This window comes from Felis catus, chromosome A3 (assembly GCF_018350175.1).
Source record: "Felis catus isolate Fca126 chromosome A3, F.catus_Fca126_mat1.0, whole genome shotgun sequence".
NCBI lineage: Eukaryota > Metazoa > Chordata > Mammalia > Carnivora > Felidae > Felis > Felis catus.
Genome location: NC_058370.1, coordinates 25207354 through 25233459, shown reverse-complemented (window position 1 = coordinate 25233459; position 26106 = coordinate 25207354). Strand labels below are relative to the sequence as shown.

The 26106-nt window shown below is 45.2% G+C and overlaps 1 protein-coding gene across 2 annotated transcripts in view; it reads left to right on the top strand.

Moving 5' to 3' along the window:
* CHMP4B (charged multivesicular body protein 4B) overlaps window positions 1-19449 on the top strand; it is a 54046-nt gene extending 34597 nt beyond the window's left edge. For both annotated transcript variants that reach the window (XM_006929835.4, XM_045053725.1), the window contains exons 2-5: window positions 13652-13829; window positions 16054-16168; window positions 17250-17376; window positions 18582-19449. In XM_006929835.4, the coding sequence (XP_006929897.2) occupies window positions 13652-13829; window positions 16054-16168; window positions 17250-17376; window positions 18582-18646 (485 nt within the window). In that variant the 3' untranslated portion in view covers window positions 18647-19449. The remainder of the gene's footprint in view (window positions 1-13651; window positions 13830-16053; window positions 16169-17249; window positions 17377-18581) is intronic.
* The last annotated feature ends 6657 nt before the right edge of the window (window positions 19450-26106 follow it).

The window sequence follows — 26106 nt, the reverse complement described above, 5'->3', positions numbered from 1 at the left end:
ATTTATTTCCCACCACTCAAACAAGACCCTTCTTCTTCTTTTTTTTTTCTTAAATGTTTATTTATTTATTTTTGAAAGCGAGAGCACAAGCAGGGGAGGGGCAGAGAGAGATTGAGGAAGACACAGAATCTGAAGCAGGCTCTAGGCTCTGAGCTGTCAGCGCAGAGCCCTACGTGGGACTCGAACCCACAAACCACGAGATCATGATCTGAGCTGAAGTTGGATGCTTAACCAACTGAGCCACCCATGCGCCCCATATTTTTTTCTTTTTTTAAAGTTTATTTATTTTGAGAGAGAGAGAGAAAGAGGGAGCAGGGGAGGAGCAGAGAGAAGGGGAGAGAGAGAATCCTAGACAGGTTATGCACTGTCAGTGTGGAGCCCAGCGTGAGACTCAAACTCATGAGCCTTGAGATCATTACCTGAGCCGAAGTCAAGAGTCAGAAGCTTAACCAACTGAGCCACCCAGGAGCCCCAAGACAAGACCTTTCTGAATACTCTACCCAAAGCCCCATGAATTGTGAGGTTTTCCAGTATGGCTGAGGAGCAGGTACTGTAACCAGCCCCATGTGAGCACCTGATACTGTTCTCTCTAATCCTTTTGAGTGGTTCTTTCCCTGATCACTGATCAGTATTTTGCTGAATACTTGAGAGGGCTCTCTACAGATCTCCAAGAGTTTGTGTTTTGTGTTCTCTTTCTCTCTCCTTTCTCCCCTCTCTCCCCCTTCCAGCTTTGTCTTCTCTGGTACTGTGTCTCCTGTGAACTCTAGCCACTTTGGTCTTTCTAGACTCTTAGCTCTATCTCGTCAAGTCTGGAAGCCTGCCAGATTCTGCCTGGTTTCTCTCCCTGCACAGAGGCCTAGGAAACTCTCAAAGCAATAAACTAGGGGAGTTGTCACCTAGTTTATTTCCCATCTCAGGGATCACTGACCTTTTTTTACCTGATACCCTGTGTCTTGAAAATCGTTTCATTTTTCTTAAGTAGGAGGTTAAGTTCTAGGTAGTCCCTACCATTTTATCTTGGCTGGAAGCAGAAGGAATATGGATTTGGATTCTGACTCTGTCAGTTATTCACAAGCATTGAGAGGTTAACAAGTTACTTAATCTCTCCAGCTTAAATCTCCTTATCTATAAATGGACTAAGACTAATTCCTTATTGTGAGGATTAAATGAAGGAATAAAATACAAGGCTGCGAACAAGTGTTAGCTCAGGTATGTGTATAAAGAACTCAGGATCAAGGTTCGAGGTCCATCCACCCATTTGGAATTGAGAAGAGAGAAAGGATCCAGAAAAACCCAAGAATAAATGATTATGGGAGCCAGAGACCCTCTAGGGTATCTTTTTTTTTTAAGTTTATTTATATTTATTTTGAGAGAGAGAGAGGATTAAGGGGCAGAGAGAAAAGGAAGAGAGAGAGAATCTCAAGCAGGCTTCACACTGTCATCACAGAGCCCAACATGGGGCTTGAACTCATGACCCATGGGATCATGACCTGAGCCAAAATCAAGAGTCAGACGCTTAACTGACTGAGTCACCCAGGTGCCCCTCTAGGGTATCTTCTAAGACTGACAGGAGAGAGCCATTTCAGAGAGAGGACGTCAGCAGTGCCAGAACTTACAAAGAAATGGAGAGTGAGGGCTTCTGGCTTTACATTCTAACTGTAATTACCTCTTCTTCCTGAATGATGTGTATGAATGACATTTGTGGCTAGTTGTTGAATATGAATGCTGACTTCCTCTCCCCAGCTGGAGCAGCTGAGTTCAGATGCCAGAAGGAGTCTCTGATTTTTCTAGCACAGTTTGTGAAACCAGTTGAAAGAAATACTGCTAATTTTATTGGACAGAGAAAACTTCATTATGCAAGATACTCAGGAAATGGAGAATATTGATGTTAATTACAGTTTCAAGATCACACAGGGTCAATCAGAAGAAACCTTTGTATTTGTTTTAATCAATTACTAGAAATTTCAGAACTATATAGGTTCATATATTGTTAGAGCTGGAGGAACACCTTAGAAGAAGCATTTAATCCATCCTTCTTATGTCCTTGATGAAGAGTCTGAGCCCTAAAAGGGGCATTGCTCAGGGACGTAATTTGATCATGGCAGATTTAGATCTAGAAGCTAGATCCATGATCACAGTACCCATGTTCCAGGTTCTGTCTAGACATAAGTCTTCTCAAGAGTAGTGGAAGGAGCACTGTCCCAGGGGACAGGGTACCTGGCTTGGATTCTTCTTAGCCATTACCTCTAACTTTGTGACTTTGAACAAGTTGTTGAACCTTTGGTTGCCTGTCTTTAGATTAGGAATAACCTTAACTGCCTGAAGGTAAGGGATTGTTCCAGATAACTCGTAACTGTTTCCTCCAGACCTAAGATAAATGTCTAGTGTTATGGGGTAGTCAGGACATGTATATGAATAACATGGCCATGTATATGTTAGTGGAAAGTGGTGGGCACTGAGGTGAACTAGAGAGTGTGTGCCCTTTCTAAAAGGATAGCTGCTACTTAGTTATGTTGGATTGTTGCCAGAAAAATTGCAGTATCGAAAGGAAGCCAAAAATCTGGATATTTGTGTGAAATATGTAACATTCAAATTTATGTATTAAGACATGGGACAACTAAGACATATCTGTGGGCTGCATGGGTACTCAGTTTCTGTTTCTGACAGCTGCTTAAATAAAATTCTGTGCCCTGACCAGCATACAGAAAAGAACCTTGACCTAGGATCCCAAAGCACAGAGTGTCTGACTGTGGCCCTCAATAACTAAAGGCAGATCACTTTCCTTCCTGGGATCCTAGAACCCCCATCTGGCCCTGAGTTACCCTTGTCACAAGAGTTACTCTCTGGATGTTTGCTGTGTCTGGGAACTGAAATGGGGCTTCTTCCTGCCTGAATTGAACCCAGCTGCAGCAGAACCCTGAAAAGCCATCAGCTGCCCTTTTTGGAACAAAAGGGAGCAGCCTCACAGGCCTTTGCACTGCTACCCTGGGTGGACTTCCCTTGGCCATCTTTTCTTCTTGCTTATGGCCTAGGCCACTCCCACTGACCTAGTCTGGAACAGTCTATTGCTTACTCTGAGTCTCTGCTACTTCCCCTCAGATGTAGTCACAAGGGGAGGTCCTAGGCTCACTGTCACGTAAACAGGCCCCTGGACTCTGGTTTTAAATTTCTAGGCATTGGGGCGCCTAGGTGGCTCAGTTGGTTAAGCGGCTGATTTCAGCTCAGGTCATGATCTCACGGTTCATGGGTTTGAGCCCCGTGTCGGGCTCTGTGCTGATAGCTCAGAGCCTGGAGCCTGCTTTGGATTCTGTGTCTCCCTCTCTCTCTGCCCCTCCCCCACTCACACTCTGTCTCTCAAAAATAAATAAACATAAAAAAAGAGAAAAATTTAAAGTTCTAAGCATCATGGGGTGCCTTGGGGTTGTGAGTTTGAGCCCCATGTTGGGTATAGAAATTACTGCCCCTCCCCTGCTCATGCTGTTTCTCTCTGTCTCTCAAATATAAATACACGTTTTAAAAAATTAAAAAAAGAAATTACTTTAAAAATAAAATAAATACAAATAAAGTTCTAGGCACTCCACTGGGAGTTAATACAGGAAAGAAAACATAAGCAAGTGACAGAAGTTTGAGAAACTTTACCAAGTTCTTATAGCTGTGGTCCCTGGGTCTTCTAGAATATAGAGGGAAGGTCATTTTAGGTTCTGGGGGAAAGATCTAGAGGATATTATGGGGTGAGACGACAGAGGGCAGAGCCCACTGGCCTCAGAAGAAATGACAGGGCAAAGTTGGGCATTATGAAGTACCCCCATCTCTTTTCCTTGTGTCAGTGCTATTAGGGGCACAGAAGTGTAGGTTCCACTCTTTAGGAGCATGTGGTCTAGGGAAGACACAGGGCAGGCATGAGGGAAAAGATATTCTTTTTTTTTTTTTTTTAATGTTTATTTATTGGGGCGCCTGGGTGGCACAGTCGGTTAAGCGTCCGACTTCAGCCAGGTCACGATCTCGCAGTCCGTGAGTTCGAGCCCCGCATCGGGCTCTGGGCTGATGGCTCAGAGCCTGGAGCCTGTTTCTGATTCTGTGTCTCCCTCTCTCTCTCTGCCCCTCCCCCGTTCATGCTCTGTCTCTCTCTGTCCCAAAAATAAATAAACGTTGAAAAAAAAAATTTAATGTTTATTTATTTTTGAGAGAGAGAGAGAGAGCACATGTGAGTAGGGGAGGGGCAGAGATAGAGGGAGACAGAGGATCCAAAGCAGGCTCCATGTTGCAAGAGAGCCTGATGTGGGGCTCAAACTCATAAACTGTGAGATCATGACCTAAGCCGAAGTCAGACGCTCAATCAACTGAGCCACCCAGGCACCCCGGAGCAGATATTCTTTAAAACAGAAAACCACTCATTACAATCTCCCCATTTATGTAGAATTGCCAACCTAAATGCAGAGGAGCTAATAAAATGGTTGGACTTCAGCACATGTACCTTTAACCAATTTAAAATCCAGTAGGGAAAAAAAATTGTCTTTTCAGCCAAAGGCTTTTACTGCCTACCCTCATGGATTACCAATTAGTCAAGTGTTTCTGGGCAGACTGAGCTGCCTCTGGATGCCTTTGGTGCCAGGCTACTAGCTTGTGGAATCTGTTGTGTGGGGAAGGCACAGGAGGCTCTCAGATCCCCAGGCTCAGGCAAAAGCAGGCCACCTGCCTTCTCAGTGCAGGTTAGATAGATGTTCTCCATGGAGTAAGAACACACTCTTTGCAGATAGGCAGCCTGGCATCGATCTCAGGCCTCTCACTGTGTAACCATATGACTTGGGCAGGTGTTAAACTCTTTGAACCTCAATTTTCATATCGGTCAATGGGGCAATAACAGTACCTACTTTATAGGGTTCTTGGGAGGATCCAGTGAACATGTAAAGCACCAGTCATGGTGCCTGGCACCCAGGAAGCCACTTATAAATGTTAGCTGCTGTTCTCTATTATATTTTGCTCACTGATCTACAGCTGCAACCCTTTCTTGGAGAGACGCACTGGGCTAAGGGGAGGAACAGGATAGAGAAAAGAAGACACAGAGATTCCCCCGAGAGAATGTCAGGCATAGACAAGGAGAGAGAGGCAGAAATTTAAAGAAATGAGTAAGATGGAGAATGCTCGCATTTATTGAATATTTTCAGAGAGATTATCTTTCTCATTCATCTTTGGGGTAGTGTTACCCATTTTCCATTTGATGAAGAGGTGAAATAATTTGAGAGGTGAAATTACTTACTGCAGTCCAGCGTCAGAGCCAGGATTCTGCCACCAAGCCTCACAGTCTTTTCTTTGTGCCCCTTGCCACTACACATCAACCAGGACCAAGGATGATGAAGCTTATGTTGGCTAAGTAATCAAGGTGGTTTAAAATTTTTTTTTCCCCCAAGCTATCCTTTTTTTTGGAGGGGGGGAGTAGGTGGTGATCGTGGTGGTTCTCTTTCTGTTAAAACAGGCTCTGAGAATTCCTGCAGTTAAGAATAATACCAGTGACCACTTATTAAGCACTTGGCATGTCTGGCCCTGTGCCAGGTGCTTCACAAACATATCTCATTTTAATCCTCACAGTGATTCTATGAGATGAATATTATTATCTGAGGATTAGTGAAATTCAGTAATTTGCTCAGAGTTTACTTGATAATGGAACTGAAACTCACAGCTGAACTGCTAGACTCTCTAAATGACCATGTTAACTTGACATGACCCAGCATTTCCTAAGCTTGTTTGAAGGTGTCTTATCCTGCCTTTATCTGACTTTTGCAGAACATATTTTCTATGTGCTGTTTAAATGATTTGGAACAATTTGATACTCTGTTAGATTGTTGATTGGGGGACTTATTTCTTTCATCTTTGTCCCGTTAAGCAGATAAGGGGCTTCTTTCTGTCTCTCTAGGATTTTTCCTTGCAGTGAGTACTGTACTCCCTGTGTGTTTGCTGATGAAGTCAGCAGGGTTTCAGACTCCACTTTCCTGGTCATACACAAGTACTTATTTTACCATCTCTAAATGGAGTGCATTAGCTCCAGGCCACGGAGAGCAAATTAGGGGAACGAGGAGATACATCACAGAGAAGGAGGCTGCTCTGAAAAATGCTGCCTGTACCTCTCGCCTGTACTCTAGCCGTGTGGGCTTAATAAATACAACATTCCATGGCTTTTGCAGGATGAGGCCCTCTTTTTCACAGGTGAGCCTGAGATATTGAGTGATGATGATGAACACAAAACAGCGTCTGTTTCGGCCTAAAGGCACATTTGGGTTTCTGAGACCTTTCTGTAGCCCCTGTAGACCCAGGCTATTGCTATTCCTGCCACTTCTATACAGGGTAGAGAAATGAGAGCCCATCCAGGCCCCTTTTTCTGCAGCTGTGGACAGGATCCACAGCATCCATGTAGGGGAAATATTCTGGAACCAGGAAGATGTTACACCTTTTTTCCATTAATTTTTCTTTTTCTTCTAACTGGGGACTTAGGAGAGAATATTGGTAGCTTTATTTATTTTTCAAGATTTTATTTTTAATCTCTACACCCGAGATGGGGTTCACACTCACAACCCCGAGATCGAGTTGTGTGCTCTACCGACTGAGCCAGGCAGGTGCCCCCAGCATGAGCTTTTAAATGAGGTTTGCAAAGGGCAGAATTTGGAAATTGGATGGAAGACCATTACGAGATTGTTTTCCTTATGGTGGGGAAACTGCTGGTTTACTTGTAGCAACTTGATTTGGAGATAAGAGAGTCAAGGTGGTAGAAAGAGCCCTGGCTGCAGACCTGGGTTCTGGTTCTTTCTTTAATTCCCTATTTGATCCTGACAAGCTGTGTCACCTTTTCTGGGCATCATGTTTTCTCAGTTCTCTAATGAGACAGGTTGGACATAAGTATTTCTGTGAGTTCTTCAAGCATGCAGCCTTCCCCCTTTTGATGCCAAAGTTGGAACTCATTTGGTCGGGTCTGGTGGGACATCTGATGCCATGGGGTGCGGGATGCTTACTAATAACCATCCCTGCAGGAGGATGGCTTTCTTTGACATTGGTGATCAACTGGGTTGTTTTGACTTTGGGTCTTTTCTTGCCCACATACACAGGGTAGATGACAGGTAACCCCAGCCGTGACTAGTGGCTTAAAGGCCAGATGTGGTTTTCTTGGCTGAGGGTATCCTGAACAACTGAGGCTTTACTCATGGGCATGATGAGCAGGGAGCATCTGAATGATGGCTGGAGGCAGGCAAAGCAGGGCTCCCTCAGCTTCACTTAGCTGCCTGCCTGCCAGTAGCCCTGCCATGATCAGACTGCTGAATGTTCTTCAGAATTCCCACTTAGTGTTGCATCTGTGTGTAGGTGTCCTCTGGAGTATGTTTGTGTTTGCTGTGTAGTTCATGCTGAGAGTGGGAAAGGAACTGCACTCTCCTCCTTCCCTCCTAGTCCGTGTATCTTTTGCTTGATGAATTCAGATGTGGAATCTTGGGTCTTTGAAAGGACTGTAGACACCATCATTCATTCATTCAGTGAGAGGTTATTAGTAGGCCCTCCTTCTAGCCATTGCCTAAATCTCTCTGTGTTAGTCACTAAGCATACAGTTATGACTTTTTAGCATCTGTAGAGATGCCCTGGGCTCATGGCCCCTATATTGAATGCCCCCAGATCAGAGCAGGCAAACTTGCCCTCCTTAGCAACTCTTCAAAGAGAAGTCAGATCTGCCTTTGTCTAAGAGAAAGGAGCATCCTATCTAGTTGTATTGAATTGATGTGTTCTCCGAAAATGGTTTCTGTACTGTCACTAGCAGGTGCCTTACAGAAGGAGTTTCCAGTCCTGGGTGAATGCATTTTCAACTGCTCTCTTTCATAGGGTATCTCTTCTGTATTTTTCCTCCAAATAGCTGTTTAGAGTGTCTAATGAAGCAACTGTCTGGAGACCAATGTTTATTTCAACATGGTTGGAGTTGTTTTTGCTTCAGCTTTCAGAGCCAATAAAGCTGGTTATTAGATTCTGTAATTGCTGCTGTAATTACTCTCTTGGAACCGGCAAAGGCATAATTAAATATGGAGATTCCAAGGACTATTTTTTTCCATCTAAAAGCAACCTCTTTAACTTCTATTGGCCTGAGTTAGATTTTAGTTGTTTGTTGTGTTGTTCTTAAATTTTTGTTTTATTTTAAGTAGGCTCCACATCCATTGTGGGGCTTGAACTCACGATCTTGATATCAAGAGTCACATTCTCCACCAACTGAGCCAGTCAGGTGCCCCTAGATTTTAGTCGTTAAAGCTGCTGTGCTTATGAATGACGCTAGGGTTCTTTGGCAGAAAAGGGATTTCTTTGGACACTTCTTTATTTGGTTTAGGTAAACTCCTTGTTAACCCAGTACTTTTTTTTCCCTTTACCCCCCATTTTATTGAGATATAATTGACTTAATGTTGTATCAGTTTTAGGTATACAACATAATGATTTGATGTATGTGTGTATTGTGAAATGGTTACCACGATAAGTTTAATATCCATCACCTCACACAGTTGTTTGTTTGTTTTTTCTTGTAATGAGAACCCAGTACTGTTTTTGTTTTTGTTTTTTAACCCAACCGTTAGGAATTTAGAGACATATAAAGTAAGACATTAAGAGCCAGCATATATTTATGTAAAACATTGGGTTTGGCCCTTTAAACTTTGGCTACTTATAGAAGTAAATTTCTGGGGGCACCTGGGTGGCTCAGTTGGTTAAGCCTCCAACTCCTGGTTTTGGGTCAGGTCGTGATCTCACTGTTCATGAGATTGAGCCCCACATTGGGCTCTGTGCTGACATTGTGGAGCATATTTGGGATTCTCTCTCTCCCTCTCTCTCTGCCCCTCACCTGCTCATGCAGGCACACACTCTCTTTCTCTCTCTCTCCAAGTAAATAAACATTTGGGAAAAAAGGAGAAAAAAGAAGTAAGTTTCTGTGGTCAGAAATAAGGTTGGGATGGATGATATTTTACTTTTAAGTGTAACTATGCAGGAAAAGTGGCACTTTGCTCCTTTAATTTGGCCTAAGTTATACTTCACCACTGTGCCACACTGTTTCTAAGATACAGAGTAGTTTAAGTGCTGTGAATATTTATGTTTATATATCTTGTAGCCCAAATGGTGACCCCATGTCTAATTTCAAGATTACTTTACTCATGAACCATGTATGAAGGGAGAAAATGAATTGAAATTTTTAACTGGTTGAGAGGTACACACAGGATTAGATTGGGATAGATAAATCAAATGTCCTGCCAGACACCATCCTGGAGAGTTTGCTACATGGAGAGGAAGAGACTGTGTGAACCCTGCAGGCAGAATGGGAACCCTGGAGAACAAAGCTCTGCTCAGGCCTTTTTTCCAGTCTCAGGACACACTTTTCAGTGAGAAGAGAGGGTAGGGCATGTAATTATAGAAGTTCCTGCAGGAGGAATGCAGGGAAAGAATCCTGCCAAATGGTCATTTTAGCCAGTGTTTCGATGAGACGTTATCATTTCTCCTTTGAGTCAGAAGTACACAAGTGATAAAATGTGGGTGCATCACACATGAAGAACCTTGCATAAAATATATGAAAAATTTAAATACAGATGAAATTAGAGATTCGGTTTAATATGTATGAAGCACTTACTATGTACTAGCCACTGTGTTGGTCTGTAAACATGAAAAATATAAACATTTCATTCATGGGGGACCCTTGCTTACCTCCCTGGTATGTTTGGGTATTTGCTTCCATATCATTTATCGCTTAGAGAAGTTTAGAAGTAGGGTGGAGATCAGAGAAATGTAAGATTAGCATGTAAGGAGTCACTGCCAATTGAAAATCTAGTAGAAAAAAAGTTAAAGCAGTTCTAAATCTGTGATGTTAATAGGGAAAGAATAAATTTGATTTTAAAAATCAGAATGTGGGGCGCCTGGGTGGCTCAGTTGGTTAATTAAGTGTCCAAGAGATCAGTCACAATCTCACAGTTTGTGGATTTGAGCCCAGCATCAGGCTCTGTGCTGACAGCTCAGAGCCTGGAGCCTGCTTCGGATTCTGTGTCTCCCTCTCTTTCTGCTCCTCCACTGCTCATGCTCTGTCTCTCAAAAATAAATAAACGTAAAAAATTAAAAAATCAGAATGTATGGGGAAGTTGGTGCTAAACCATTCATGGACGACCTACTTCTTTCTGGGTTGGGGTTTTGTATGTAGCAGAACAGCTCCCTCGCTGCCATCTGTTGAAAGTCAGCCCTCAATACAAGAGTTCATTAAAAAAAAAAAAAAGAAGAAGAAGAAGAAATTTGTTTTTAAACTGAAAACAAAACAAAAAAATCAGAATGTAGCTGACTGTATAAAATCAAGGCCTCTGCTATACTCAGAGCACCGAAAAGCAAGGCAGATGTGTCATCTCATTGTTCATGCTTAAGAACTGTCCCAGTGTCACTTGCCATCATTCTGACCTGTGTGGGAAGAGCAGAGGCCTTGGGGTTTATGCAGACCAGTGGTTGAACCCTCCCCTCCACGCAAAATAGCAGCGTGACTTGGATGAGTCGCTTCACCTTTCTCAGCTCCAATCTCTTTGTTAAGTAAGAAGGTGGCCAGGACTGCCACAACCATCTTGTTTACTTACCACACAGCAGCCAGTCAGACAACCTTGTTCACTTTACTCGTGAACATGGCAGACAAGTTTTTACAGGCTGGGGTATTCCATGGGTGATGGGGATGGCGGAGGTGGACCTGGGAAAGAGGCATCTGTGGTCTGAGAAAGTTTGAGAATCATTTGTTGATTAGAATGTGCCTGAGTTTCTGTGGAAAGGCAGCATAGCACTAAGGAAAACACAAGGAAACAGCTCCGGGCCCTGAGCACTTACATACCAGGAGATCTTCCCTCTGTCGTGATGTTCAGTGGCAAAGGGCTCCCAGAACCTGACCTGTGGTGAGAACCCCAGTCCCTTGCAGGATCTTACCGACTACATTAAATCACATGGAGGCCTTGTCTTCTGGGTACAGGTAGATGTTGAGGGTTTTTAAGCAAAGGAATGATGTGGTTGGATTTGCACTCCCTCTTCTGTGTTTCCACGGTCTCCTTGACACTCTTTGCCAGACTAGATGACTCCTCCAGGGCAGGATCCTACCTATTTCATTAAATGCGAGGTGCAACAGAATGGCAAAGCATGGACTTTGGAGTTCCACACTTGACTTAATCTCTTATGTCACTTACTACCAGGTAACCTGAGTTTGAACCTTAGTTTCCTCATCGGCTAAAAAGGGTGGTCTTTTTTTTTTTTTTTTAATTTTTTTTTTTAACGTTTATTTATTATTGAGAAACAGAGACAGACAGCATGAGCATGGGAGGGATAGAGAGAAGGGGAGACAGCATCTGAAGCAGGCTCCAGGCTCTGTGCTGACGGCTCAGCGCAGAGCCTGACGTGGAGCTTGAACTCACAAACTGCAAGATCGTGACCTGAGCCCTGAGCCAAGGTTGGACGCTCAATCCACTGAGCCACCCAGGTGCCCCAGAGGGTGGTCATTTCTACCTTAAAGAGTTGCCATTTTGTGAGGTACTTTTATAGCATGTATGACTTAGTATTAGCAGCTGAAGGGGTTCATTCAGAGGAGTCTTGGGGACACCTGGGTATGACTTGAAGTCATAGGCCATTCACACAGGAATCAAGGGAAATAGGTTGAATGGCTTGTCAGTATTCTTTTTTTTTTAATGTTTATTTTTGAGAGGGAGGGCACGCACATGGGGGAGGGGCAGAGAGAGAGGGAGACACAGAATCCAAAGCAGGCTCCAGGCTCTGAGCTGTCACCACAGACCCCGACACAGGGCTCAAACTCATGAACCGTGAGATCATGACCTGAGCTGAAGTCAGACGTTTAAACGACTGAGCCACCCAGGCGCCCCATTTGTCAGCTTTTAAGTAGGCACATTTCATTGTTCTTCAGATTTTTTGCCATTTTTCTTTTTTTTTTTTTTTAATTTTTTTTCAATGTTTATTTATTTTTGGGACACAGAGAGACAGAGCATGAACGGGGGAGGGGCAGAGAGAGAGGGAGACACAGAATCGGAAACAGGCTCCAGGCTCCGAGCCATCAGCCCAGAGCCTGACGCGGGGCTCGAACTCACGGACCGCGAGATCGTGACCTGGTTGAAGTCGGACGCTTAACCGACTGCGCCACCCAGGCGCCCCCATTTTTCATTAGCCTGCTTTATGCTTTGGCTGGAGGAATTTTCCTGGTGGTTTTGTTTGCTGCTTTTAGAGGAATTATGGACTGCTTATGTGCAGGCCAAGGCCATTTTCCCTTGGCAAATGGTTTTAAGGATGTAATCCTAGGCTAACAGGGAGCATGAGTGAAAGGAACATGGAACCTATTCATGTGACATGTGGAGAAACCACAGCCCTGTAGGGAGGGCAGTTGCATGTCTCTGAGAGCCCACCAGAGATGGCTGTGGTCTGGAACTCAGGGACATGGGGAGTGTGTGTGTGGGTGCATAATATGTGTGTCCGTATGTGTCTAAGGCTAGCGCTGTCCAGGCCAAGGTAGGGCTGGGCAGCTTCCCGGACCCAGCCCATTTCTTATGTTTAAGTCTGTGGTGAGCCTTCTTTCTGGCTTTGATAACCATCTAAGATGTATACTAAAGATACTTTCTGGTGGAAAGCGGGGAGACAGTAAGGAGAACAAAACCCGGGTTGAGAGTAGGGAGATGTGCTTTTGGCTCTTGCTCTGCTGCAAATGCACCTGGTCAAATTGCTTACCCTGACTGGATCCAGGAACCAGTGATCCAGGAAGCATAGACAGATGCGTAGACAGAAGCATAGACATGCCAGGAGGCATAGACAGATGATGACATTGACTTGACCAAATGGTCAGACTCTAGATTTGTCCCTGATAGGGAGTTCTGTCTTTTTATTTTAGTTGTGTTTTGTTTTCTGTGATAGAGAATGCTATAGTAACCATCTTTAGGCATGAGGATTTTTGCTTTTGTTGAATACAATTCCAGAATGTATTCCAGACCCCTACTGGGTCATAGGGCAGGAACATCATTATGGCTATTGCTGTATGTTGCCATGTTGCTTTTCAGAAGCAGTGTATCAATTTACAGTTGTCAGCTATGCGTGAGAGAGCATTTTAACCCCAACTGATCCAGTATTTAGTATAGTCATTATTTATTGTTTTTATAATTTAGTTAGCATAAAATGATACTTTAAAAGCTGCTTTATAATAATCAGAGGTGCTGTTTTCTGGGTGTCCGCTCTGTTTAATGTTGTGCTAGGTGTTTACATATATTATCTCATTTACTCCTCACAGTGAACCTATCAGGGAGGCACAGTAGCTCACCTAAGTCTGTGAGCTGGGGTTTGAACCTAAGGCAGTATGGCCTCAAAACGCAGCCTCCATCTGGGTGCCTCTCCATTCTTTGATTTGTGGGGGTGTGGTTACACAGTGTGAATTTTGCTTGTGTGCTTTGCTGCATTTTGAAGTATGTGAATTTTGTATAGTTTTTTTAGAAAATTGAATGTGCTCTTTGCATAGAAGAGATTATTAACCCTGTGTTATAGTGAAAGCAGCAACTGAGGTGCGTCTACTATAATTAGGGAGAAGACTCAAGTGAACTCGAAGATATTCTGATCTGGGCTCTCTGAAACCCTATTTTCTCCCCCCATGCAGCTGCCCTCCAGGCACTGAAGCGCAAGAAGAGGTACGAAAAGCAGCTGGCGCAGATCGACGGCACACTATCAACCATTGAGTTTCAGCGAGAGGCCCTGGAGAACGCCAATACCAACACGGAGGTGCTCAAGAACATGGGCTATGCTGCCAAGGCCATGAAGGCTGCGCACGACAACATGTACGTGGTCACCCACTGGTGGGGTGGGCACCGTGTGGCAGGGCAGTGCTGGCCCTGGAATGCCTCAATCCCAGGACAAGGCCTTAGGCAACCCCTTGACTTACCCATTCAAACATCTGAATTTGTATTAATTTGCATTCTTTTTTGGAACTCCTAAAATGGATCCTGTATCTTGTTGCCTATAGAAGCAGATCACATGGAATGAAACTGTATTTCTGAGTAATTCAGAGTTAACTGTGATGAGCAGAGTTTCTTGCTGGAAAGGTCCTTAGAAAGTCCTCTTGCCCAGGCCTCTGATTATCAAGGGGGACGCTGTGTCCCAGAGAGGGGAAGTGACTTGCCCCGGGTTATATGTGAGCTTGGATAGAACTGGGATTAGAATCACTGTCCAGGACTTTTTCCTGATGTTGTAGGGATCCTGAAAAGATTGGTGCTTCTGAGGACTTTGAATCTCTCTGTTTTTACATCTGCTTTTGATGGAATTTTCTGGCTCCCCCCTTGCTCTGTCTTTGGCTGTCATATTAACAATGTTCTTGGGGCGCCTGACTGGCTCAGTCGAGCATGCAACTCTTGATCTCTGGGTTGTGAGCTTGAGCCCCATGTTAGGTCTAGAGATTACTTTAAAAAATATATCTGTAGGGGCGCCTGGGTGGCGCAGTCGGTTGAGCGTCCGACTTCAGCCGGGTCGCGATCTCGCGGTCTGTGAGTTCGAGCCCCGCGTCGGGCTCTGGGCTGATGGCTCGGAGCCTGGAGCCTGTTTCCGATTCTGTGTCTCCCTCTCTCTCTGCCCCTCCCCTGTTCATGCTCTGTCTCTCTCTGTCCCAAAAATAAATAAAAACGTTGAAAAAAAAATTTTAAAAGAAAAAATATATCTGTAAAAATGATGTTCTTGACCTGAGCGATCCTTCCCTTATGTGGCTACTTCTCACATACAGTGGCCTAAGAAATTAGATAGCCACCCTTGTTATAGTTGTAATTAAAGGCCAGAGTAACACTAGACTCCAAACGAGAGCCTCTCCCATGAGCAAAATTCTGCATTTGTTGCAGTGCTTGGACTTGGATCATATATTTGGGTACTTGAAGCCCTTTTTTACTTCCTTGGGGTACTTAGCCATGTTCTAGAACAGGGTTTGGCAAGATGCCTCCTATGGGCCTGCCACCTATTTTAGTAAATAAAGTTTTATTGGAACACAGTTGTGCCCATTAAGTTACATACTGTCTATTTGGCTGCTTTTGTGGTAGACAGCAGGTTTGTGACAGAGTTTGTATGGCCCACAAATTCTGAGATACTTGCTCTTGGGTCCTTTATGGAAAAAGTCTGCTGATCTCTGCTCTAGAAATGTGGGGTTGCAGGAAAAGTAGCCTTTAAATAAGTGAAGTATTGGGGCACCTGGGTGGCTCAGTCAGTTAAGCGTCTGGCTTTGGCTCAGGTCATGATCTCACGGTTTGTGAGTTCAAGCCCCACATCAGGCTCTGTGCTGACAGCTCAGAGCCTGGAGCCTACTTTGGATTCTGTGTCTTCCTCTCTCTCTGCCCCTCCCCAACTCATGCTCTGTCTCTCTCTCAAAAATAAATAAAACATTAAAAAAAATTTCTACGTTCTCCAAGATGCCCAGCAGAGAGCACGTCTCAGTGAACCACTATGCATACTTTGAAATATGTGTGTGTTTATTATATTGATTGTTTATAAGATTGATAGTATATAGAAAATAATTCTATATGTTTGCCTTTCTTTTGGAGCCCGGTGGAGGCTCATAAGTGGATTTGAGTAGATGGGGAGGAACTGTCAAGTGGCACAGCTATATTTTATGATTTGTGATTTTATCTCCCCCTATGCGGTGTTAGAGTTGCCCTTGAGCTTGAAGAAGAGCTTACTGGCCCAGGAGTTAAAGTCCTGTAGTCTCATTTGACATGTTTATTACTAGCTTACATGAGAGATCGTGAATGTGGCATCTAACTTTGCTAAGCCTTATTTCCTTAGGATGTTGGGAGTAGATGATGTCTAAGAATACTTCCATCCTCTTGATTCTGTGCTTCTCTGTTTTAAAAGGGGGAGGAAGACAATAAAGACAAAAAAGTAATTCCTCACAGGGAATAATTATAGCGGGTATAGAGGGTAGCGCTAGGAAGCAGATTGTGTTCAGTGGGGTTTCTCTTCCTGCCTCGTAGGCCCTCTTCACACAGACTGAATGTCTAATATTACGTCTGTCCATCTCGTTTGAAGGGACATCGATAAAGTTGATGAGTTAATGCAGGATATTGCTGACCAGCAAGAACTTGCAGAGGAGATTTCAACAGCTATTTCAAAACCTGTAGGATTTGGAGAAGAGTTTGATGAGGTGAGTGGTTTCATGCAGTTCTCACAAGTTCCACAAATGACACCCAAGCCACCTTTTGATGTGCTGTTGAAGGCTCTCCAGTAGGGTGTATGTGGTTTGGAAATCACCAGTTCTCATCCCTCCAGAGACTTGGACATAAACAGGGCATGGTATTAACTCTCCCTAATTCTGGATTTTTAGAGATGCTTTCACTCTTTGATGTAGAAGTTTAGGTTGAGTAGAGGAACCTTCATAGGGACTCTTCAGCAGGCTTCAGGTCGGTAATTGGTTTCAGTAAATATTTATCTTACACCTTTCGTGGTGGACCCTAGGCTCAGAGCTGTGGCAACTGAGGTGACCATTCCCTGGTACAGGATTTGCCCTCAGGCAACTCTGATTTGAGGTAAAGATGAAGCCAAGGAAGGAGCATTTGTATCTGACCCCTGAGGGATCCATCTGGAACTCGGCCACCTGCTGGTTTCTGCTATAGCAATTGGGATCTTGGGTCTCAGCTTTCTAAAATCCAATAACAGGCCCTGTTGAAGGTATTTCGTTCTGTGTTAGATTTGAGGCCACTGAAGGTGAGGTCCTCTCCACTGGACCTCTTCATGCTGATTCCCACGGTGTAGCTGACAGTATAGCCTTTGGCTTTCACCTGTGGCTCCCAGCACCAGGGTTTTCATGTTATCGGACTAAAATTTGATGGACTAGTCAAGTCAATTTCAATTCAGCAAGTATTCCTGAACATTCATGGAGTGTGCCCAGTTCTGAGATAAAGAAATAGAAATGAAAATACATAATCCCTTCTCTGAATCGCTTCTCGGCCTTTTGGCTAAGATCAAGTGTATAATCCCTTCTCTCAAAATGCTGACAGCTAGTGCAGGACCCTGGATATAGACTCCATAACTGCTTGCTGGTGTGTTAGCTTCACCAGTAGAACCATGTTTAGGGTTTGAATCACAGAGTGTGGACCTGGAGTTCATATCTCTTCTGACCTTCTTCGAAGGGGTGTGTGTCCCCTGAGCCATCAGGAAAGAGGTACTGCTGCAGGGGCTAGGATTCCCAGGGACATCTCTCTCACTCTTGTGTTTCCTTTTACCAGGATGAGCTCATGGCAGAATTAGAAGAACTAGAACAGGAGGAGCTAGACAAGAATTTGCTGGAAATCAGTGGACCCGAAACAGTCCCTCTACCAAATGTTCCCTCTATAACCTTACCATCAAAACCCAGTGAGTACTTCTTACCCAGTCATGACGTATCCCTGATGCCATGTGGTGGTGTCAGTTTGGGTCCTGAGTTTGCCCAGGATTGAGAACCACATAAAATCTGTTCTGACGGCCATAGAGACAACGTCACCTGTGTTTTCCTAGTTTTTCTCTAGAACAGGGTTTTTTAACCTCGGCACTATTAACACAGTCAGGTAATTCTTTGGGTTGGGGGAAGGGGGTTGTTTTATGCACTGTGGATGTTTATGCAGCACCCCTGGGCTCTGTCCTCTCCAAGGTGTGACAACCAGAAATGTCTCCATACTGCCATATGTCTCCTGCAGAGTATGTGGGGGGTCACCCCCAGTTGAGAACTATTATTCCAGAATGATTTTTCCTATGTCACCAAACAAGACAAAGCTCTAGGCACTGGAAGAAGATGTGAGAGTTTAATTCCAGGACAGCTCTTACTCCGTCTAATAGCCTGTTCTGTGCACACCTATAAAAACTTAGGGCCTCAGAGGCAGCCACTGTGGGAAGGAAACTTCTTTGGCTTTTTTTAGAGACCTGGTTCTATAAAACCTTCGTTTTCTTCTGCCTGCTCCTTCTTCCCCCTCCCTCCTCCATTTTTCACCCTTGGTAGAAGTATTCCACACCAGACTTCTAGAAAAGATATAGCAGTTTGATTTGTCATGGAGGGAGAACCCAGGGAGCAGTGTAACCAGGCTGTTGTCCTCTTACCCTCCCACATACAGAGAGGAAATGGTCCCTCAAGTTGAGTCAGCAGCCTGTGGTGGGTTCAGGCAAAGGGGGTCCACATCCACACACTGTTTAAAAGGCACTAGTGGGTGTGGAGAGGTGGTTCAAACCACTTAATGTGGAGGGGGAGTGCTGGCAAGGATTAGATCTCCTCTGGGGTTCTTCCTTGAATGCTCTGGATGGAAGCCTCACCTGAAGTCTGACAGACTCTCAGGGTAGAATCCTTCTTGTTTTGCCTGGCCTCAGTGCTGGTGGAGGGGAGGTGCTGGGAACTGGTATGCTTGTTATCAGGAGTTTTATGCTGCAGCTTTCAGGCACAGAGAAGCAGTCTGCTGATAGCTTGGCCACAAGGCTGGGTGTGAGGGCAGGGCTGTTTCGTAGACATGATGTGGCACAGCCCTGGCACCCAGCCAGAATGTGTTGAGAGCACTGTAACCAGCTTCTAAGTAGCCCTTTCTCTCTTTACACAGCCAAGAAGAAGGAAGAAGAAGAGGACGACATGAAGGAATTGGAGAACTGGGCTGGATCCATTTAACTGGTCCAATGCGGGCTGGGCCCAGACAGACTCTGGTGGCCTGTGCAGCGGGCAGGCATGTGCGTGTGTGGGGCAGGCAGGACATGGTGCAGGCAGGTTCCATCGCTCCTGAATCTCCCTCCAAAGCAGTAGGGCCACATCACTGCTCACTCTCTGCATAGCATGGTCTGCACCCAGCGGGATGGGGAGGGGGGTGGGGGGCGGGGGGTGGGTGGGAGGTGCCTGCTGTTTATAATGTTGAATTTCTGTAAAATAAACTGTATTTGCAAATCCAACATTGAGCTTCTGGACTACGCTAACTCCACTGCTGAACCTCAATGGAAAGGGTCGACCGTGTGCAGTTGAAATGATCTGAAAATGTAGCCTCTGTCCTTTTAAGTCAGTTGACTCGTCGCACATCTCTGTGAGACTTGTATGGTACTGGCAGAAGAGTCGTTTTTTAAAGCCATAGGCTTTTCCTTGTCCTTAGCTGTAATAATGCATCTGATTTGGGTTCCTTGAGAGCTGTATTTCTGTCCATCACCTGTATACTGGCCCTTGTGTTTACCACTCTGCCCACCCCTCACTCGTACTCCCCTGGTTTTTTGGAGTTTGTGACACTGATTTGAAATGAATGGTGTTCTTGAGAGCAAGTGAGATTGTAGAGTTAAATTCCAGCTATATACATTTTTCTAACATAGCTCTAAGGTCCTTGTTGCTGTTTGTGATAACTGATAGATAACTCATTGGAAACATGTGCATACATTTATATTCAGATGAAATTATGGTTTGCACTGTCTATTAAATATCTCAATTAATTTTCATACTTTGCTGTTGTGTTCAATCAATCTGTCATTTGCTTTGGGAGTTGACTCTTTCAAGGCTAGCACGGTATCCAGTGGAGCCTGTGGAAGCACATACAAGACTTGAGCATGACGTGCATCAACAATCGGAACCAAAGAACAGAGTACGTCTTACTGGAAATGCATTTACGCTCTGGATGCCATGGATCCGTGGCCTTCATCTTGCTCAGGGATCGTCTGGGCACAGCTCAGGAGTGAATGGTTCTCGTGTAGTTCCATGTTCTTTCCTAGTTCTTCTCTGTTAGTGTCCATGAGCAATGCCAGCAGGACAGCAGAGCCTCCACCTTTTGGAAACCATGGTCTTCCCACTGACTAGTCCTACCTGGTGCATTGGTTTATTGAACCAATCTGGTACATTGGTGCACTGAAGAAAATGGCCTTTCCCATGGAGAGAAAGTGTAGGGCAGTGACTGAGAATCTAGGACACAAGTGGTAGTCTCAGGTTTGCAGTGACTCACCATGTGATCCTGGCCTGGCCTCTTCCATTCTCTCTACCTTTCTTTAGTCTTATACCCCCTAGAGAATCTGACAAACACTGTGGACCTTCTCCTTCAGAAAAGTGGACCTGGGGCGTCTGGGTGCCTCAGTCGGTTAAGCATCTGACTCTTGATTTTGGCTCAGGTCGTGATCTCACAGCTCATGAGTTTGAACCCCACATCGGGCTTCATGCTGACAGTGCAGAGCCTGCTTGGGATTCTCTTTCTCCCTCTTCCTCTGCCCCTCCCCCTCTCGCTCTCTCTCTTTCTCAAAAATAAATAAACTTAAAAAAAATTGGACCTATGCATATTTGTTCTTAATTCTGAATGCCAATTGGCAGAATTTGAGAGGATTCCTTCTCTAATGCCCGTCCCTAAACCTCTTAAGATTAAAATCAGCCTGAGTTCACAAACACTGCCATTGCTCACTGGGTACGGTGGGGCAAGTTGCCCACTTCCCTGGATCTCATTTTCCCGTCTGTGAAACAAGGGGGCCGGGACTAGATCATCAGAGGTCCTATTTGTGAAGTTGCTGATGCCCTGTGCCTGCCTCCTCATTTCTCATCTTCCCTGGCTGCCACACTTAGGATTGAGACTTGACCACAGTGGCTTGAAAATTCATGACTTGTATGGAGGGTGGGTCTGGCTATTCTCAGAAGTTCTTTCTTTCCACTTCAAGAAGAATCTAGTGGCAACACTTGCTGCCAGCTTCCACCTTCTCACCCTGCAGTTGGTGTAGCTCCTGGATGTCCTTTAGTGTGGGAAATCCAGAGTGGATATTCTTTTTTTTTTTTTTTCAACGTTTTTTATTTATTTTTGGGACAGAGAGAGACAGAGCATGAATGGGGGAGGGGCAGAGAGAGAGGGAGACACAGAATCAGAAACAGGCTCCAGACTCCGAGCCATCAGCCCAGAGCCCGACGTGGGGCTCGAACTCACGGACCACGAGATCGTGACCTGGCTGAAGTCGGACGCTTAACCGACTGCGCCACCCAGGCGCCCCTCAGAGTGGATATTCTTAAGCTTCTCATTAGTTGCCTCAGGGGCTTCTGACCCCAGGTCTGGATGAGGGGAACTCACAGACCCAACCATCCAGCTCTGGCAGGCCTGAACCCAGGTCCAGGACAGTGTTTGGAGCTCCTGTGAGAAAGAGCTGCTTATTCCTCTTAGATGTGGGCTGTGGCAGGCCTGTGGGGTAGTGTTCAGTCATGCTTAGTCTCTCCTGCTCTCAGGAGGTTCTCAGTCCTACTGTGTCAGGATTCATTGGCTACGAGCTAACAGATGACTCAGATGACTGGTGTAAACCTTAAAGTCATCTACTTACCATTCAAAACTTACTCAACAAATACTGAGCACCTACTGTGTGCCAGGCACTGTTCAAGGCAGGGAGAGTGCATGCAACAGACAAAGTCGCTGCCCTCAAGAGAGCTGGATTCTAGTAGTCTCAGGACAAGAAGTCTTGGGTTGGTGGAGGGTTGGGTGGAAGGGCACTGGGGGAGTCTGGGTTGGAGGCAGTGCCTCAACCACGTCCTCAAGAGCCAGGATCGTTGTATCCTTCTGCTCTGCCACCCTCCATAACATTAGCTTTTCCTTATTGGGCTTGCTACCTCTTGATCATTAGATGGCCTTTCATCACACACTCAGGATCTAGAAGGAGGATCAGCACTAGCCAGATTTTCTTTTGCATCTGCCCATGTTAACAGGAGGCAAACCTTTCCCAGATGACTCCACACAAACTATCCTATCTCCTGAGCCACAACTGTTGCATGGTCTAAAGGAGTCTGGGAAAGTGTATAAAAGGAATCTGGGACTGGACAAAAGGGTCCAATCTGGATCCTCCCGTTGGGCTGGGGGTGGAGCCTCCTTCTGTGAGCCCACTATTCTCTGTTAGGAAGAAAGAAGGAGGGGTGGTTGCTGAATTAGGTGGCACCAAGTATCTACCACACAGGCAGACACCAAAAGGCAGATGTGAGATTAGCACCATCAATTTCTTCTAAAAAGCAAATCAGATCATGATGTATTCCTTTCAAACCCTTCAATCTACCTCTACTCTCTCCTCTTCTGTGTATTGGAATTACCCAGAGAGCTTGTGAAAAATTCAAGTGTATTGGGCCCCATCCCTGATCTGGGTAGGGATCCAAGAATTTACATTTTAACAAACTCCTTGGGTGATTCTGATGTAGGGTGGACGGGATCAAGACATCAGAATGGTTCACATGAACTTTCTGTGACCTGGCGCCCATTTTCACCTCTCCCCATGACTTCCCCATATTGTTATGCAGAATTTTCTGTCTCCTAGAATATGTGCTCTCTGCTTCCCAGCCTTTACATGAGCTCTGGTCCCTTGGCCTTCCTTTCCTGGGCACAGCTTTCCTCGTTCCCGCAGGCATTTGCTGCTTCATCCTCTGCTTCCCACTTCCTCCTTTTGTTAGGATTCCCCACTCTCTTACCAGACAGTGAAGTCATCACATTTCCTGGCCCCTAGATCTGCTTGGCACAGATCGGGCCTCGAGGATGTTTGCGTGAAAGCATGTGTATGGTCAGAGGGGAATGTGCTATTGACTGGGTGTGCCAGGAGGAGGTGGAAATTGAGCTTGGGCTTGAAGAAGGAGTAAATTTTTTAAATTTACTTTAAGAGAGAGAGAGAGAGAGAGAGTGCCTGCACACATGGGTGAAGAGCAGAGAGGGGGAGAGAGACTCCCAAGTGGGCTCTGTGCTGTCAGTACAGAGCCCAACACAGGGCTTGATCCCATAATCCCGCAAACCGTGGGATTCAGTGACCTGAGCTGAATCAGGACGCTTAACTGACTGAGCCACCCAGGTGTCCCAGGAGTGGATTTTTTATGTGTGCCTGTGATGGATGGGGCATTCTAGACCAAGGGAACCTTATGGGGGGAAACAAGGAGGCAGTGAAGTGAGGGCTGCCTCAGGGGGATTTGACTGGAGGAAGGGCTTGCTTGAGAAGAGGTAGAACTGGAGGGATAGGTTGGGGCTCGACTGAGATCTTGAGCATGAGATTGAGGGATCTACACAGCCCTCAAAAATCAGGCAGGGGGACGCCTGGGTGGCTCAGTTGGTTAAGTGTCCTGACTCTTAGCTCAGGCCTCAAGCTCTGTGCTGACAGCGCAGAGACTGCTTGGGATTCTCATTTTCTCCCTCTCTCTCTGTCCCTGCCCTGCTTGTGTGCATGCTCACACAGACTCTCTCTCTCTCTCTCTCTCTCTCTCTCTCTCTCTCAATAAATAAACTTAGAAATGAAGCAGAGGAAGGAGGGAGGGCAGATAGGAAGGAGGGGAGGAGAAAGAAAAAAAAAATGAGTTGCTCAGGCAACAGTTTCGGGACAAGAGGAGCAGTGGAGAAGAAGCATTTTAGGCTGCCTTCCATTTCCCTCATTGAAGTGAGGGTGGCAATTTTAAAGTTTATTTGTTTACTTTTGAGAGAGAGAGAGAGGGAAAGTGTGCACGAGTGGAGGAGGGACAGAGAGAATCCTGACTTGGGGCTCTAACACACTTATGATGAACGAGCCAAAATCAAGAGTCAGGTGCTTAACTAGCTGAGTCATCCAGGCTCCCCGAGTGTGGCAATTTCAGAAACAGCAGTTACCACGGGCACAGTCCTGTGTCTATCAAGCGCAGACTAGACAGTGGGCTGGTGTGTGGGCAGCAGCAGGCCAAGACGTAGATGCCAAGGGCACAGGGCTCTGGGGTCTGGCATATAAGGTTCAGATCCTGCCTCTGTTACACAAGGATTCTGAGGGCCTAGGGAGATGACTTCATTGCCTTGGCCTGTTTCCTCATCTGTAATGTGCAGGTAATAACACACCTGTCTGTTTTGGTCTTCTAGTGCTGCCATAACAAATGACCACAAACCAGCTGCCATAAAACAATAGAAATCTATTCTCTCGCAGTTTAAGAGGTCTGAAGTCCATGGCTTTCTTCTGCATGTTTCTGTGTATCCTTTTCTATCTCTTATAGGACACTCATCATTGTTAGGTCCCCCCTAATTCAATATGATCTCATCTTGATCCTTACCTGAATTACATCTGCACAGACCCTATTTCCAAATAAGTTCCCATTGTAATACTCTGGTTTCTCTTCAGATCGTATAAATCTTTTGTCTTTCACAAATAAGTTCCCTGCACTGCAGAAGAAACAATCAACAAAACTAAAAGGCAGCTGACAGAAAAGATATTTGCAAATGACATATCGGATAAAGGGCTAATATCCAAAATCTATAAAGAACTCACCAAACTCCACACCCGAAAAAACAAATAATCCAGTGAAGAAATGGGCAGAAGACATGAATGGACACTTTTCCAAAGAAGACATCCAGATCACCAACAGACACATGAAACGATGCTCATCCTCAGGGAAATACAAATCAAAACCACACTCAGATACCACCTCACGCCAGTCAGAGTGGCTAAAATGAACAAATCAGGAAACGATAGATGCTGGCAGGATGTGGAGAAACGGGAACCCTCTTGCACTGTTGGTGGCATTGCAAACTGGTGCAGCTGCTCTGGAAAACAGTGTGAAGGTTCCTCAAAAAATTAAAAATAGAACTACCCTACGACCCAGCAATAGCACTACTAGGAATTTACACAAGGGATACAGGACTGCTGATGCGTAGGGGCACATGTGCCCCAATGTTTAAAAAAATTTTGTTTTAAATGTTTATTTTTGAGAGAGAGACAGAATGGGAATGGGTTGGAGCGGAGAGAGGGGGAGACACAGAATCTGAAGCAGGCTCCAGGTTCTGAGCTGTCAGCACAGAGCCCGATGCGGGGCTCGAACTCACGAGCCGCGAGATCATGTCCCGAGCCGAAGTCGGACCCTCAACCGACTGAGCCACCCAGGCACCCCAAACATGTACCCCAATGTTTATAGCAAGGCTTTCAACAGTAGCCAAATTATGTCCATCAACTGATGAATGGATAAAGAAGATGTGGTTTATATACACAATGGAATATAACTTGGCAATGAAAAAGAATAAAATCCTGCCATTTGCAGCAACGTAGATGAAACTGGAAGGTATTATGCTAAGTGAAATAAGTCAGTCAGAGAAAGACAAATATATGTTTTCACTCATATGCGGATCTTGAGAAACTTAACAGAAGACCATGGGGGAAAGGAAGGGGGAAAAATAGTTACAGAGAGGGAGGGAGGCAAACCATGAGAGACTCTTAAATACAGAGAACAAACTGAGGGTTGATGGGGGAAAGGGGAGAGGAGAAAGTGGGTGATGGGCATTGAGGAGGGCAGTTGGGATGAGCACTGGGTGTTGTATGGAAGCCAATTTGACAGTAAATGATATTTTAAAAAAAGAAATGAAAAATGTATCAAATGGCCTGAAAGCAGCAGTAATTCAATACAAAAAATAAAAAGTAAAACAAAACAAAACGAATAAGGTCCCATTGTGAGGTTCCAGGTGGACATGAATTTTAGGGGACACTTCAACCCACTAGGTTGCCTCATAACTGCTGTGAGGTCATGACCTGTAAAGCACACAGCAAGGCTTAGAGAGCTCTGTGAGATAGAGGTGGGAAGCACAGGTATTAGGAGCCAGTCCCACTTACTAGATGTAAAAACTGAGGCTGTAGGGAAACTTTGGGTCCCACTGCTAATCAATGACAGAAAGAAGCAGATTAATTTTCTGTTTTGTGAAGGCCATTCCACAACTGTATTTGGGCATCTTTGTGCCAGTTCATGGTTTGGTGGGAAAATCAGGCCATCGTCCTCTTCAACATCATTGCCACCACAGGCTGGGTAATCAATGTAGTGGAACCCATTGAGAAGAGGGTATCTGCCCCAGGAGGGCTTGTGAGAGGAAGCACTGCCTTAGCCAAGATTGAGGGGCGTTGAGGACTCGGCAAGGGAAATGGTGTGAAAGACAGGGAGTTAGGATAGTTTTCAAAGGCATGTTCAAAGTCCTGGAGGCCACCCTGGTCTTCCGTGTGGGTCTGAACTGGTCAAGAACAAAATCAGTAGACCTTCAGTTAAGTATTTATGAAATGAATTATAGGTGGGGAAACAAAGGTGCCAGGTACTTCAAATCCCATAGCAAATACTGCAGAACTAAGACATGAACTCAACTCCCTTGTCTCCCTACCCAGGTCTCTTCCTGTCTGCCCTGGGTACTC